The 17466-nt window shown below is 40.1% G+C and overlaps 1 protein-coding gene across 6 annotated transcripts in view; it reads left to right on the forward strand.

Moving 5' to 3' along the window:
- SLIT3 (slit guidance ligand 3) overlaps nucleotides 1-17466 on the forward strand; it is a 521231-nt gene that overhangs the window by 410107 nt on the left and 93658 nt on the right. For all 6 annotated transcript variants that reach the window (XM_063348618.1, XM_063348619.1, XM_063348622.1 and 3 more), the window contains 3 exons: nucleotides 1887-2030; nucleotides 7529-7692; nucleotides 9880-10012. In XM_063348618.1, coding sequence (XP_063204688.1) covers nucleotides 1887-2030; nucleotides 7529-7692; nucleotides 9880-10012 — 441 coding nt within the window. The remainder of the gene's footprint in view (nucleotides 1-1886; nucleotides 2031-7528; nucleotides 7693-9879; nucleotides 10013-17466) is intronic.

Below are 17466 nucleotides of genomic sequence, written 5' to 3' on the forward strand. Positions count from 1 at the left end.
TTTTCTTTTGCTGTTCCTTTTAACATTTTTTTTTCTGTGGTTACAGCATCTGTTCTTTGTGTGCAGTTTACTAAGGGATTTGAAAATACTGTCCATAGATACTAAATTAACTTTTATACTGTAAACCAGCCTGTGGCAGTGCTCCTAAACAAAATTCAGCATTTTTTAATAAAAAGATGCTTAACATTCAAGCTATCCTGCTGACCTGACCTACATTTCCCCCTAGCTGATAAAGCAGTCTAAATATACACAGCATGATATGAGGATCTGTAAGTATAATTTTCCTTCAGGAAGGGCACACAGTGCATGGTGAACCATCATACGAAACCAAAGGTTTTGGCTTGATGGACATCTATTTCTATCCATTAATTGACTTTCTTTGAGCATTGTTATTGGGATCTTTTACAAAGAGGCCACATTGGACAGGTTCATAGTCCAGTTTTTAAAAGAGATGTAATAAATCGCTGTGCAAGATATATTGGCAATCAAATTTGGTCATTGCATCTTGCAGTACTACTGCCTGGTACTTTACATGTGGAATTGAGAAAATGTTTCCTACTGCTGCTGAGCCACTAAGGGCCTTACTTCTCTTATTTACTACCCCGTTCATTTTAGAGCTTGTGGTCTTAACCTGTCTTTCCAGCAGCTGAGTGCTCCACATGTAAGGTGTGTGTCCCCGGGCCCTGTGACTCTTTTCCGACACAGTTTCATCCCAGTTGCAGTACCAAAACTATTGAGCCCGTAGTACCTGTGACGGTAACCATAGGTAGAGAACAGTAATGCAAAATGTTCAGGTCTTAAACACTGAGTGTTTGTGATTACATTGTAAATTTCTTCCCAGCCATATCTATTGTCTCTTCGGTGTTTTTCACGTATCTGTTGATGAAGCATCTAAATGCCCCACTGGCAGATACCAATCTGAGATTTAAATCCAGACTTCTAAGGGAGTCCGAATTCTTATTGTTCACTGCATGAATTTGATATCAAGCAATTAACCCTCCTTAATTTGGAGGATGAATTCACTGGAACAGCAGCATGAGCTGCATGTATTTTGTGGATTTCCAGTAGGATGCTTTAATTACTGAATAATTTTTCACCTAAGTAGGAATATCACAACTGTGTAGTGATGTTTACAGACCCAGATGTTGATTGGCATGCAGTATAACAAATACATGTGAGCCTTTTTTGCTATGGAGTGAAACAAGATACAGGAGTCTTTCAGATTAATTGGGCTTTATCGTCGAGTTCATTGTTACCATAACAACTCAGAGAGATGTATCTTCCAAAACACAGCACTGATTCATCTGGTACAAGCACTGAGCAAAGACTGTTTTATAGGATGCTCACTGCTTTCCGTCTTGTCAATTAATGATTATAATGACATTTCAGAGCTTGTGTTGGGTCTGGAAATCTTTCCGAAGCTATCTGCTCAGGATGCTGTTTCCTTCCATACTTTTGCGGTGTGGATTACAAAAAACATCCATGATAGGAGTGGAAGTAATGCAGCTAGTATTGCTATTGTCACACATTTCTGGCAGTCTTTCTCAATTGATCTTTGAAATGGATCTTTACTTACTCTCAGATATTTATTAAATGATGACTTTAGTTTTTATTTCAAGTTTGCAACTAGTCATAATTTCAGTTGCATACTACTTTCAAATGCGGAGCTCCCATCAGCCTCTAATGTTGTGTGGAATAAATGCATTTTAAATTCATGAGACAATGTTTACATGAATCTAGTCTTCTTATAGCTGTATTGTACTTCAGCAATCAATAAAAATAGAGCACAGTGGTTGCCAAAGCATTTGTTGATGCCCTAAATAAAGGACCTCCTGTCCTGAAATTATACCCCAGTAGTTCCTAATTCCCTGGTTTAATCTTTGCAGGATGCTGAGGAGCAACTCTATCAGCTGTATAAACAATGACACCTTTGCTGGACTGAGCTCAGTGAGGCTTCTTTCTCTGTATGACAATCATATCAGCACTATCACCCCTGGAGCCTTCAGCACATTGGTCTCTTTGTCTACAATGTAAGTTATCTTTTTATGGTACAAACGTGTCATGTTGCTTTTATTTCATGCTTTCCTTTTAAGAAGACAACTTTTGAGTTTCAGAATCGAACTACTCATTGTTCATTTATAGAAAACATCATTTAGGGAAAGAAGAGCCCATCCCACTGAAATCACAGGTTTGGAGAATTCAAGGTGTGATTTAGAAAAACATTTGAATTGCTTCAGCTGGAGCAGCTGAAAAAACTTAGAGGTTGCCAGCCTTGGGCAGGGTGACTATGTTTTGCCGTGTCATAGCCTAGTGCAACGCACAGTAGAAGTTCATGTGAAACAATCTCTGCAGATTCAGAAGTGCACAGTTTATCATGCACTTTAGCTCCCTGAAGCTGCTTGAGTTTCAGTAGGGTCTTATTTTGTAAGAACAGCCTTCTTGGATTTCAGTTAAATTAGTTAAGTATCAGAAGAAATCTACTAGATAATTCTTAGATTTTTCATAATGGCCTAAGAGGATGAAACACTCAAGTCCTACTGAACGTGAATTTGAAAATCCCAACCTAAGTTTTTCTGCTAATTCTTTTATATTTCTCAATCCTTCTTTGAAGTATTTCCCTTGCTTCTTAAATATATTTACGTGCTTTTTGGAGCGTGTCCATTTTAATAAAGTACAGACTGATAAATATGGAAAGAAAGTCTGCTCTTTGTTTCCAGCGGTGAATGAGGGCCCTGATGTTGCTGTTAATGGTCCTTGTCTGCTTAATTCCCTTCACACTGCCCTGAAAACACATCCTAATTGTCCAGTCAAAATAAACTATTGGTGCTATTGCATTTCAGGTTTGGAAAGCATTCTCCATCATGTCTGGGGGAAGAAAGAAGCGTTGAATCTGAGCCGTTTTGTTGCTCACACTTTCATTTTGTTGTTACAACTTTTTGCCAGCAAACCAGTTACCATTTTGGCATTAGCTCCATGCAGCATAAAGAACCCAGGCTTTCCTTCCATTTACTTTCTGTAGTCCCAAAAGCCTCCTTGAATTTGATGGACAAAGAGAGAAACACAACTAGATTATTTTTATTGACTGTTTTCGAGTCACTGGTCAAAGCAAGTGGTACTTGCTGAAAGCTTGTTCTCGCTGTGCTGCAAGCGACGCCTGCCAGCTTCTCGCGCAGTTGTCTCTGCGCTTCCTTCCGTGGATCCCTTAGTAACCGTGACTCTCTGAATCAGGCTATAAAGTCCCCACCTTGTTTGCATAGGGGGGTCTTTGTCATGTTTTGTTAGAAGATAGCCCATTTTCTTCTTTTTTCAGTGGTGGATAAAGATTATTACAATTTCTAGTAGCAGCAGCAAGTGAAGCTGCTGCTAATTAGAACGCGTTGCTTCGGCACTGACTTACAATTGTCTTGGTTGTGGCATGTTCTAGCTGTGTCTTGATGAAAAAGTTTGGGTTTTCACACATTTTCACTCTGTGCTTGATATATAGACAGGAGAAGGTGTGCTTTTCACTTGTTTAGGCATTGGTTTAAGGCCATGGTGATATTTCACGTATAAATGCAAAATTCAGATGTGTTCATTTCCTAGCGGTACTCCACTGCAGGTGGATTAATTAGATGACGACACTACTGAAGATAGATAGTATGACTGCTTTTCCTGTTCAACCCACGCTTTGTGAGTTAATCATGTATTGTAATGACCTATTTTTGCATCTATTAATGTGAGCCAGAAATTCATACGAAGTTTAACATTTCCATTTTTATCTTGGCATATTTACAGCACTAAAAAAATATTGCTCCTTTTGTTATTACTCTTTGTGAGTCAGCCTCATTGATATTATCAAAACACGGACAGCTCTGAAACTAAAGCCCTGACTAATGGTTTTCTATAGAGGAAGAACATCTATTTTGTAAGTTATTGGTAAAAAAATAGCAATTTTTTATTTGTAACTAGTCAAAGTAGGTACTGTAGCATCCTAATTTGAGGTGTGCTTGCACTTCTGCATACGGAGAGTTCTTTCAGTCCTTACACAGTCAAGTGGGCATATTTTCAAGCAGAACTGACTTTCTGTGAATTATTATTACAATAGCTGCATGGAACTAATGCCAGAATGATAACTGGTTCATCAGAATGACATGCAACTATTCTAGTATAAACTTGACCTGAATTCCAGGATATATTTTCAACCTAATTTCAACAATATCCAGATGCACTTCAGCATGTTTTTCTAACAGGTCACTAGAATCCATTTAAGTAGTTCATATTCTGTGGCTTCTTTGCAATTTTTAAAAGACGCTTGCAGTAGAACATGCATATTTCATTCCTCAAGACTTCTGTTCCCCCTTGATTTTAAAAATATGTCTATGTCCTTGAGTAAACACTTTTGAATTTAATGTTAGTACAACATCTTCGCTAAAAGCTTGATTGCTTTGTTTCTGAGTGGTTAAATCTCTATCTTATGCGTAGGAACTCTGATTACTAATTATGAATTTTTATAAGAATTTGTCTGCCCAACATTACTGCTTGTGATTTGAGAACTCCACTTGACTAGCCAGATTCCAAAATAAAGCTTTTGCAAATAATCAGCCTTTCCAGACTTCCAATTGCTTTTTAAATGAAGTAGGGAATCTCTTGTCCCACGTGACATTTTATAGAGAGCCTTGATCTTACTTTTTTTTCCAAAAGTTACATCACGGTCTTGCCGTGGAAAGACCAAGTATGTGGGGATGTGTGTGAACTTCATACTACATTAAAGCAAAAAATCACTGCTCCGCAGTTGGACAAAGGACAAAATTTAGGTGTTGCTAAAGTGGCAGGAGGACACGTGTAATGTGTGACAAGATAAATTTATCCTTTTTTACCCAGAAATATTTGAATTTCAAAACAGTAGATCTGTTTGTTCATTAATTTTATGTGTAACAACTAATTTCTTTCTTAGTTGCTAAGAAAAGCATCATCCAAATTCTAATCTAAGGATTTAATAAATTTTAGGTCTTATGTAAACCTGCGTTTGCCAAGAAGAAAATGAGGGTTTGCAGGTAGTTAGTGCTGCTCAGCTATTGAGCAGTAACACATTAAGTCACAGCAACCTCTCCTCTGTAGAAAGGGATAATTACTATTTTGATGGGAGCATTTTGTAGATTGAACGTTTGAATGTTTCTGAAATTTTTTCATATGTCCCGGTAAGATGGTCTCTAGATGTGGAAGATGTTCTTTACATTCTGAGCTGCTGGTTTTCCAGAAACCTGATTATATACACCTGCTGTTTGTTTCCAATTGTGGATTATTTAATTCTAAGGATTTGTGTCACGGAAGTTGTTCTGTGAATATGATCTCACTCTCTTCCATCGGTGGAACAAATGGCCTTTGAAGTATTGGTTCACTTAGCGTTGGAGGTTTAAACATTTGGTTTAAACACTCTGTTCATGCCAAAGTATGTCAGTATGGAAAATATACAAGGCATCCTGCATGTGGTCCCATTATGGATTAAAGAAAATGGAAAACAAATCAGAAGGAAAGTAACTAGAATTAGAGTAATGCTTTCAGTGCTTTTCTGCACATTCTGTCTGAAAGCTCCTATGTAACCTGTTTGGTTTTTCACCTTTGTACAGCAAGGTAGCCTTGCCTTTGAACCCTAGTCAGCATGAAGTAGGTTGAGTATTTTTATTATTGAACATAGTTTTGTCCCCCCCCATTTCTCCCTCTACACAATGTACAATAGTCTGTGCTAGACCTACACGCCCAGAGCTCCAGGCTAGCGCAGTGATTGAAGTGGGCTTTTTTACAATGCAGAGAGCAGCTGTAAATCATTGTGGGTATGCGAGGTTGGCCTAGAACCTATATAATTTAGGAATTGGTTTGGGTTTGTTTTCTTGTTACCACACCTGAACTGTGCCATATGTTTTTGTCTTCAGCACTGTTGTTTTCTGAAGGAATTGCTTGGCTGAAAACCTAATGTGATTTTGGCTACATGTTTAAGTTTGTAAAAGTATGTTGCAAGTGAAGACTTACAACGTCTTCAGCTGCTACACCTGCATTTGAACTGCCTGTTTCTTAAAGATCATAAATTTTTTTGTCTTAAAGATGTACTATGCTTTAGAGAAATTTCATTATCCTTTTTTTTCCTGTTCTACCAAAATGATAACTCAGATTCTCACACATGATGTGAGAATTCCATCGGTGTTAGTTTAGATACTTCGTTTTCCATACATAGGGCTCTGACAGCTCATTTTTCTTTGATGAGGCAACCTCAGACTGGGGCTATTGATTCTCCCTGTCTTTGTACATAAGACAGTCGGCTGTCTTTTTTCACCAGGGATATCAGCCTCTCCTTCATCTGAAGTTTAGTCAGAGAAAAGCTTACACCCGAATTACGGATAGGTGTTTCAGGAAAGGACTCCAGAAGGCGTTTCAGTACAGGACTCCAGAAAAAAGGTTTTTTTCCTGAGATTCTCAGCATTAATTCTAGTTAGCTTAGAAAGATGCTTGCTTCAAGGAACGATCATCTTACACTCCTTTCATTCAAAGGATCACAACTTAGTAAGAAATACAGATGAATAATATCTTTTCTATACTGACTATTTGTGTTACACTGGTGCTCCACTGAGAAGTTGCTATATATGTCTATGTTTTCATGGCTTGAGAGTGGAATGGATAGGGCTTTCCTCTTTTAAACATTGACAACCCAAGCTACGTTAAGAATCCATCCCTCACAGAGGCTGTCAAACGGTTGGTTTGGGTACTGCACACCGCAGTACCGCAGCTAGGCTGCAGCTGCATTTGAAAGATATTTCAGGAGCTGTAGCAAGATTTGATGCAGACCTCACAAAATTCACAAGGCAGTAGAGCAGATGCTTTTCACTACAGGTATGCTGACCTTAAAAAGCTTCATGAGAAGTGCCTCAAGCTGGCAGTGCTGCTTTATGTATGTATAAATGTACATAGAGAGTGCTATCCTTAGTGTTTCAGTAGGAAACCCAGTGGCTCCCACCTGGCACTGGTTTGCGTGGGCTGTAACACAGGCGAGTGGAAAGCATGAGCATACTGGGACAAGGAACAGAGGGTTAAGCCAGCTTGGCCGTACACACAGAGGGTGGCACACGTAGGTCTGTGCTAAGGGCTAGCAGTGCTGAACTTCACCATGGCCTTTCCCAAAGTGATGACATTGACGATCATGCATACATGCTTGCAGTGTGTGAGGTGAGTTTAGACCTGGGTGTGAGCTATAGCTTGGGTTGAATTCCACTATAAATACAGCCCGGGTAGTGATGTAAGTATGTCTAAATAATTGTTGCAGCAGTTAAGTACTTTGGTTTATAAACATATGTGTGTATATATATATGTGCAAATATTTATATTTTAATTGCAACCCTAGTTCTAGTATAAAACCTGCATAGAACTTCCCTAATCTGTAGAACAGAGGAGGATCTCACAAAAACAGGTGGCAGGAAAGAGCTTGAACTTGGAACCCATCATCTCTCTGTAGTTATTTCAGTATTTCTGTATGTCCATGTTATGTCTTGTTCCATTTCAGTAATTTGCTGGCTAACTCCTTCAATTGTAACTGCCATTTGGCCTGGCTGGGAAAATGGTTGAGGAAGAAGAGAATCGTCAGTGGAAACCCACGCTGCTTGAAACCCTTTTTCTTAAAGGATATTCCAATCCAAGATGTAGATGTCCAGGACTTCACCTGTGATGGTAAGAAAATCCAATTTGATTTGGCATTTCTGATAATGTTGGCACCTCTGTGAGGACTTCCCTCCCTGTCAAGCAATACTGCATGGTAAACATTTCAGTTTAGTGATGAGGAAGACAGCCACCTAGAGCTGAAGATCATTGCTTCCTACAAGGAGTTTATTTTTATTCTTGGTTTCCAGTCTCTGAATTTCTACTATCTATTATAGGTGAACCTAAATATAAGAATGAATCTATTATAGACAGATGCTCTGCTTTGTATAATCCTAGTATAATCATGGCCCTTCCTCCCCCTTTCTTATTCATACACTTAGTTAACACTCTGAAGCCAGTGGGAGTCGTGCTTGCTTGGGAAGTCTTTTAGTTTTGGATACTGTTCAGCTTCACTAATAACAGGTATGAATACAGGGAAATAAAAAAACTTAGATGTTATTTGAAATTACTCAATAATGTTTAACGCTTTGCTGGGTCCATGTAGGTTTAAAAAAAAAAAAAAGATCCTGACATTTCTTTCATTCTCCACGTAGTTCTTTGTCTTCTGATCAATCAGATTTTAGAGAAAATAATACGGAGAAAAGCTGACTGAGGAGTGCCCCGCTAATTTGGCTTGTAGGCTGCCATGGCCTGTTAAGACCAGCTATGCTGGAGCTGCAGTTAGTCATACCTCTAAAGAGACCATAAGAGTGATAGAAGTTTCCTACTTAGAGTAGAAATTAATTCCTGTCCTAGTCAAGCAGTCTGGCAACAGGCCCAGGTGCTTGGCCTCAGAGCTCAAGGGACCCAAGTTTGGTCATTAAAGAATAATTTGCATTTAGTTTGGGAGAAAAAAAATAAAACCTGGTCCTCAAAATGACATTCCACGCTTGGGAGCTTTCTCTGTCATACACTCCGTCGGACAGCCATGGCGCATGGAAGGTAGATGGTGGCAGGGTGTAAAACACAGAACATAGGGGAAAATTGAATATGCTGAAGAAATGTGCTCTTTCTGCAGGTTTATGAGACTTTGAATTTTGTTTCCAGTCATTAAGCTCAGCTGGGGAAAAAAAGAAAAAAATTATCCCGTGTTCTTCTGTAGGTTGTGCTTCTCCATCCCTCTGAATACAAATGATTCCCTACCCATACATTTATGGGTAATCTTGTTATCTTCTATCAGGACTTCCAGTCTTATTCTTTAATCTCAATGCTCTTCGGTACATCCAGCAGAGAGAAAAAGAAGCAGATCTGTCTCAATTAGTCCTTGCGTCAGTTTAAAAAGAAAGAGAAGCGGCACATAATGACAGCTGGCTGTATGCTCTTGGATTGCAGCGCTGCGTCTCCGTCCTGGTCAACTCAGGCTGCCTGCACTCACCAGCAGTTGTGTGGTTCCTCTCACTGTCATCTAGAGAATGTGCCACTAAGTGTTTCCTTTCATATACGTCGTGATACTGCAGCGTGCATTTGCCTTATGTTTTGCAAAGCCTGTTGCTTTTGGGGAAAATCCATGCTTTAATGTTCTTAACTTCAAAGAGTTGGCTGCTTCTGCAGAAACCCGATTGTTCTTAAATTACAAGATTTAATCTGCTGTTTATGGACCTTTGAAACCATTTTTGGAGAAAGTTAGATATCTTTATGTGTGCACAGATGGATCACCAGCAGTTGGAAGAATGCTGCTCAGTTTGTTGTTTGCCTGGTTATCCTTGTCAAAAACAATGAGGTTTTACAATTCAGATGATAAATGAAGTGCCAGGCCGACTTTAAAAAGTAAAAAATTAACATCTAAAAGCTGAATTAAAAAAAAAATAATCTTCCTAAAGCAGTGTAGATAGTGAATATTGTCTGTCTAGATGAATTTAAGGGCAACGTTCTGGTCAAGTCCTCCATTTCAGCTAGTACATTGGGGGTGGAGGGAGGATTTGGGATTCACGTAACTAATTTTACTGTAATTTGCAAAATTACGGAGAACAATATAACCCTTAGAAAAAAATATTTATTTAAAAATATTGCTATTCAGTTTTTGAACTGTTGTTCATGTTGCGTGAAGAGCCTGTATGAAGGGAGGTTGATCCAAAGCGTTGATTCTACTTTAAAATATTATGGTTACTGTGGATTCAGGGATGTTCCTCCTTGGTCCTTGTACGCAGTTGTCTTCAAAGGGCATGGCCTTGGGCTGTAAAGCTGACTTCCTAATGCTCCCTCCCTCTCCCTCTGCAGGTAACGATGAAAGCAGCTGCTTGCTTGCACCTCCTTGTCCTTCCCAGTGTACCTGTGTGGACTTGGTGGTACGTTGCAGCAACAAAGGACTGCGGATATTGCCCAAAGGAATTCCCAAAGACGTGACTGAGCTGTAAGTTACCTTTTAGCTCGTTCCTTTTGTGAGAAGTTCATGAAATTACATCATAGTGAGGCTTTGTAGGTCCTTGGGGGTTTTGCCTTTGACTTTAGTGACTGGTGTTTTGTGCTTTGGTGCTTTCCATATGTTTTGACTGTTATTTTTATACTTATTTGTCCCTTGACTGAATACATTGCTCTGTAATGGGAACAGACTTTATCTCTCCTTGTACCCATTAATACTGTGTGCAGGGAACAAATACATGTATTAGCATCAAATAATCCTGTAGTGCTTCTGAGAAGCCTGTGCTCACAACAGGCAGTTTGAAAGGATGATGAAAATATGTTCCTGACTTAAGCAGCTGTGAGCTAATTATCCTCTGAGGACATCAAAAAAAAAGAAAAAGAAAGCCACTGGTGGAAACAAACAATGAATTCTTTTCTCCAAACCTCATGAAATGGCTAAAATAACGGATAATTAGATGAAATTGTAAAGTAAATTCATCCTAGTTGAGAACCATCTTTCTGGATGTCTTTTCATCTACCCCTCGCTATGCCTTTATACTGGATTTTGCTTCTTTCCATGGAAAGAAAATATATTGGTGGAACTGCTTGGCTTAAACAGTTGGCAATAGAAAGACGGAGCATTTCCCCTTTAGGTCCTTATTCAAATCTATCCCAGGTGAGTCACTACTGAAACCTGTTACAGTCTCATCAACATTTCTATGTCAAAGTAATTGGTTGAGTGAGTTGGTGCGGTCAGTGAATTTTGTAATGAATTAAAATCTGATTCTGGGTTTTTTATTAGTATCTAGTATTTTTTACTATTTAGTAACCAGGCAGCTTGATGAATGAGATACACATCTTTTTACTCCCCTCACAGTAGGGGAATGGGGTATACACAAATACAAGACCTCATTGCTGAAGGAGGAGTGTACTGAAAGTGTATGTGGTAAATAGGAAAAACTTCTTTACGGTGAGGGTGACAGAGCACTGGAACAGGCTGCCCAGGGAGGGTGTGGAGTCCCCTTCTCTGGAGACTTTCAAGACCTGCCTGGATGCAGCCCTGAGTAATGTGCTCTAGGCAATCCTGCTTTAGCAGGGGAGTTGGACTAGATGATCTCTAGAGGTCCCTTCCAACTCTGAAGTTTCTGTGATTCTGTGAAATCAAATTAACATGGAAATTTTGCGCTGATGAATACATCTTTGGAACACTGTGAGCCAGGGCACGGTTAATAGTGGTTTGAATTAAAAGCCAAATCCTGGCCTGTATTGCCTTCTATGTTGCCATCAGTGATAAAAAGTCTGCAAGGTGGTTTCTGCTCTGTTCTTGTTCAGGTTTCATTGCGCTCAACTATGACTTGCCAACAATAAGATACCACAGATGTTTCTTTGATTTCCACTGCCACACTGAGGAATTTTTGTGTTTAAATTTTGCATATTGAGTTTTACTGATACTATCTGATACACTGACGACATAACTTTCACAAAAAGAGTGAAATTAATCTCACATTCTTGAAAAGTGCTATATTTCTTAAGCTATTTCTTGGCAAATGGGGCATTAGCCTGGAACTGAGCAGTTTGAGTTCACAGGAGTTTACGTGACTGTCTTCTTCAGTAGGAGCCTCTTGGCTGTGCAAGCCTCTAGTTCGGCTTTCTGCTTTCAATCCAGAAATGTGTCAGCAGAACAGAGTCAGCCACGGACTGGCTGGCTCTGAATATTTCATGTTCTGCAAATACAACCTTGAATCTGTCCCAGCTGTCTCAAAATTCAATCCTGATCTCACTCTCCTCTCAACCAACATAAACTGAGCTCCTTATTTGTATCTGTACCAAAAGATGAGCTGCAGGTACTGAAGCTAAAAATTTCATGTGTTTGTGGAAACTGTGACAAGAATGAAATAAATTTTTTAAAATAACCGATCTTACTTGCCTTTCTTCAGCTTCCAGATAGAGATAAAGAAGTTGCCTACAATCTGGAAGGGACTATATCATCTAGGTCCCAAGTTGCTAGTGTGAACTTAAGTATTTTTATTGTTCTGTGTTTGAGAATTGTCATTGCTGCTGTGGTCAACAGCATCTCCTATGGAACCCCACCTCCTGACTCATTTTGAGGACAGCTAAAACTTGCCAGAGCTTGGCAGTGCCCAGTAGCTTTCTGGGCACGGGTGAAAGAGCTTTATCCTGTTCAATCTATTTACACTCACACCAAAAAACTCCCATTTCCCTAGGGCAGTCCTAGGTCCCTTGAGAAGCGTCCTAAGGCCGAAGTATCTTCTTAAAGCTGTTTTGTTTCTGTGGTAGCAGTGGATAGCTGTTTAGCACCTGAAAACAAAAAGCACGTAAGTTACCTGCTGCAGAAGGTGTCACGGCTTTTGCATGGCTAGAGAGAGCCACAGGAGACTCCAGGGCAGGGATGCCTTCACCCTTCTTGCTGGTACAGATAGGTTAGAAACCCTTCCCCTGTGTTACCCCAACCCGCCCTGCCTTTCGTGCTCCATGCTCTCATGTCAGAGGCCTCTGGGCAGTGTGCTGGGGGCTCCATGCTCCCACCAGGCACTCGCACAAACCCACAGTCACTAAGGACAGAGCTCGTACCATGGAGAGGACAAGGGCGTAAAGAGCTCCTTGTCCTGGCAGCCCACAGCTCCCTCCTGTGGGAGGCCTGAGTGGTGATACGATGCAGGGGAGCATTTGAGTGGAATTTTTATGAATGCACCAGTCTGACATTTATAAACTTCCATTATTGATGTATTCATTTACAGGGCACATTAGCTGCAGTGCTTTTTATTAAACTGCAGTGTGTTTTTATACAACATGGTTTAAGAACTGCCATGTATTGAGGTAAACCAGTCTGTTACGGCTGAATATAACCTTCTCAGAAGTTCTTTTAAATTCTTTTAGAGGTCTTAAAATAGTCTTAAAACAGGAATTCTTTCATTGTAACAGGTATTAAATAGCAGTGTGCAAAAATGAACATACCTCTTGCACAGGCACATAGGGAAAACGTTACCCTTTGCTGGGTCAAATTTCACTGTACCTAAGCTCAGCAAAAAAGATCACCAGCAGTGTTTTATTGCATGGTGGACTGGAGACATAGGCTCGCTCCTTCCAGCTTTCTTCCTGAGTTTCTGTTTTGGATGTGTGTATAGACAAAACATGTGAAAACCATTATCTCCTTGATATTTAGAGCTTGGAATGACAGGAGGCATCCCTGTGTTTGGTTTGTACCACCCTTGGGAGCAGGGATTACCTTGGCAGGGAAGGCTTCCATCTAGAATAGAGTTGAAAAGATCACTAAATTTCCTGGCTTTTTAGAGGGATGATGATGCAAGAAATTTCTGTTTCCCAGCGATTCCTTCACAAACCCCATCATCATGGGCAAGCCTTCTTTCAGCTTCCTGGGAATAGGGAAATACTATGTTGTTTCTTGCAAATTCCTTTGCTGTATATTTACGTACTGCCGACATTTTTCCCACTGCTTGCTTGCTCTGAAGAGTAGCCTTGGTTTTTTTTTAACATACTCCGTTTTCTAGTCCAGATGTTCAGAAGTAAAATGTTCATGCAATGAGCTGGTTTGGAACTTAGCCTCGCTGCTGCTTAGTGTTTTAGGCTTTCCTTTTTTGCTTTCCCCCCCCCCCCCCCAATCTGCTTGAACTAAATTTCCCATGCTCTTTTCCCTTTTACGTATTACCTCAGTGTGTGAACACTAGCTTTTTCTTTTTTCACAAAAGTATAGTCTATTTCTAATAAAGTCTTATCTGACAGCATCCAGCTGCTTTTATGGACCTACAGCAAATAATATTTTGCACTGGGGAAAAATATTGGAGGCAATTATGTGGACGGCGTGTGCATAAGCTGTAACATAATGAGCATGGTGTGTTTTAGAATAAATATGTACTAATCATGTCATCTCTAGACTCCAAATGTTGTCATGACACTGAGCTATATGATAGCTCTGATGGGATTGTTAGGAAGACCTGCATCCATGCATCATTGTTAGTGATTATTTTTCTTTCCATTTATATTAATATGTATTAATATTTGCGTAACGTTTGCCATTTCTCTTTCTCTCCTCACAAACCTCCTCTGCCCTGTTTGTGTTTTTTGTTGTGGCGGTGAGGTTCATTCAGCCTGCAAGCTCGTTCAGTACTTGGCACAAGGGTTTTCACAAGTGGTTGACCTGCTTAATAGCCGAGTGATCCCATTGAACTGTCTTTTAGCTTTTTATTCCCCACCTCTAGTTTGCTGCCTTGGCCTTAGCATGGCACCTTTATTCAACTGAAGCTCCAGTTGCCAAGATGATTTTGACAATTGCTTCCCGTACGATTGCTGCCACATCTACTTGGAGGTATTTACCACCAATCTCAACCCTCCTTTCTATCTCCCAAGGCACTTGTGATTTCTCTTGGCTTATGACTAAGAATACTGGCTCGTACCTGGGCCATGCAAATTGCTGCAATAAATATGCTCTAAGAAGTTAGTTATGATAAATGTAGAATATTGTAACAATTTAGTGCCATTTTTCAGTTTGCCTATATTGCTGTCGATCAAAGGGATAACTCTGAAGTGAGACATGGGATGAAAATCATCTGCTTGAGAACGCAAATGCTTTTGCTTGTCTGGCAATCTGCACTATTTTATACACTGACCCTTAACACAGACTTAACACAGTGAGTTTTCCTTTGATAATAAAGGAGAGAAACAATTTAGATCAAAGCTTAAGCTTACGTGGTCCTGTGTCATAAAAGGGTTTACAGCCTGCTTAATTCACTGCAGAGGAAAACTCTCCCATTGAGAGAGCAGGCAGTACTGTACAAGGATATTTTAGTTACAGCTGAAACAGGGAACTTAAATCTGCATTTCAAATCTGATAGTTTAGAAAAAATAAATAGTATCAGTATTGTCAAATAATGTTTCAGTGATTGATGAAGCTTGAGTACATATCGGAAAGGTGACTTCAGCACAAAGAGAAGTAACTTTGACTTCAGGGCCTTCACTTTTCTCTCAAACACAGTCATGTTTCTGGGTGCCAAACCAGTAGGTTGTGGTCTGACACACAAATGCAGCAACATCCAGGGTCCAAAACTGCCCAAACTTAAGAAGGTTCAAGATCCAGATTTGTACCTAGATCCGTACTGGAATTTTGTTTCTTCTCAAGAAACTGTAATTGAAGCTCTTAAAATTCATGCTTTGCGGATGTTTCATTATTCACAGTCCAATTCTCTTCCAGACCACTGATTTTAGGAAATGAAACTTGCCTCAAAATTTTAGGATGTTGAGTATGTGCATTAAAAAGTTTAGACTATAACTTAATTTTAGAGCTGCATAAAATTTTCAAGTATCATCTTTTTTTGTAATGTAACATTCTATATGAAATATTTAAAGAAATTAAAGGAAAAGCTTTGTGCCTTTTCAATTACTGCCTGAGAACTGATTTCTCTCTCCAGTTTCTTCTCTTAGCACAGACTGCTGCTGTGAGCATGACTTTATGGCTGAATAGACATCTCGCTACAAAAAAAGGTTCCAAGCGATTCAAATTGTTACATGATGCTTTGGCACCTTGTGCTGGTTATATCACCTCCAATCCAAGTGGTTTCAGTATAAAAATAGACAAGTTGGAAAAAGAACAGCTGTCATCTTTTATGCATAGTTTTACATTTTTTATAAGCGACGCTAGTGTGTGTGGAAGGTGCTGGATGAGCCCCAGGGCTGCTGCAGGCGCTGGGCTCCAAGAGCCGGCGTGGTCGGTGCAGGCATGGAGAGAGGCATGGCCATGGCCCGCAGTGCCAGCTCTCCTGGCCTAGCACTTACCTGTCCCCAGCACTCGGTCGTGTTTTAGAAGAAGCCTTTGGTGGGCTGGTAGTTGGTACTAGGTAGTTGGTGGCATTTTATGAGAACATGAACACGTGTTTGGTTTTTTTTCAGTTTTGCCTGTTGGTTACAAGTCATTATTGAGACTTCAGGATTGTCAGCAGTGTTCGCAGGGGTAAAAAACAATTTCCAATCTGATATTTAAACTATAAAGTCTGGAGACTTTAGGAAGTGAATGAGGTTGTTTTGGGTACTAGTCAGTGTGTGTATATTAAGGCAGCTGACACCCACTCTTGACTCTGACTGTCTGTATATTAATATCTTGACTCTGAGCATTAAAATTAGACGTTCATTTTTTTCATTCATGCCAGAATTTCTTTGCATACCAGATGCCATGTGCATCATCTTCCTTTGCCTGAGGACTGAAAAGAATTAAAAATACCATCTTCTCTCCACATTACTCTGTTATGGCTGGGTTTGTTTTGTTTGGGCAGGGGGTCTGTAGCTTCATCCGTGGCTTTTATTTATATATACACATACATAAGTATGCACAGTTTTGTAACTGGGCTCTGCCCCTTCACCCTCAGGAGTAATTCTGTTATTCGCTGTGTCCAGCTTCTAGCCCTCTCGCAGCCCCCATACACCGTCTTCAGCCCAGCAAGGTGCAGAACTGCCACCCCGGCATCGCCCCCTGTTCTGACAGAGGCCTGGCCCGTGGTGGGCAGCAGCTCATCTCCAGCAACCGGTTTCTTCACAGGTTGCATCTCGGATCCTCCTGATTCTTGGCGTGTTCTTATGCCCTAAAAGCTCTGGTTAATATCAAATTCATCACGCTTAAATGTGCTTTCAGATTTTTCTTAGAAAATACTGCCATTCTTTGTGTAGTGTGGTGATAGGTTTAACAGTGGTCAATTGTTCTTACACATGCATGAAAAGTATATTATCGTTAGTTTTTCAGGGTAAAATTGTGTTTGTTTAGAAATTATACCACTGGTATTGCAGCTTTCTGCTAGCACATTTATATAACCATCAAATTGCTTGCAGTGCAAATCCAACGCTATTCAAAGCAGATCTTCTGTAGGAGTTTAACTCCAAGGGTCTGCATGTCTATGTTAGGCTGAATAATGAAGCGCTGGGTTAAAATGTGCACCCGTGACTTTTGATTGCACCAGAAAACAAAGCAGGAGGGGAAACCCTTGGCCAGCCATCACCAGTTTGTTCAAGTTGCAGGCTGTTTCGTATTGGGATCAACAAGAGAATATCCTCAAAATATATTTCTGAAGATTTCAACCCATTGCAAGAGCCAAGTCTCCTTTCCTAAAGGAAGATCATATAAAGCTTCCAAATATGTTATACACGACCTGCTTTTGATTTCCTTTGGAAATCCTTTGGATTTTGCCTTTGGAATACAGACTGGAACCTTAACCCACCCTCATGCATGGGTTTAAGATTTGCAACTTTCTGGGATGCAAGAGAAGGCGCAGACTCCCAGCGGCTTGCCGCGTCCATAGCAGACCATGACTGGGCGAATGAGGCGTGATTTGCCCTGTTGAAATAGTAACATATGTGGTTGGATTCCGAGGATCTTCCACGTAACAATTTATGGTGTGAATTCTCCAAGGAACTCCATTTTCAAAATAATTTATACCAAATTTA

Source organism: Chroicocephalus ridibundus, chromosome 11, assembly GCF_963924245.1.
Source record: "Chroicocephalus ridibundus chromosome 11, bChrRid1.1, whole genome shotgun sequence".
Classification (NCBI taxonomy): Eukaryota; Metazoa; Chordata; class Aves; order Charadriiformes; family Laridae; genus Chroicocephalus; species Chroicocephalus ridibundus.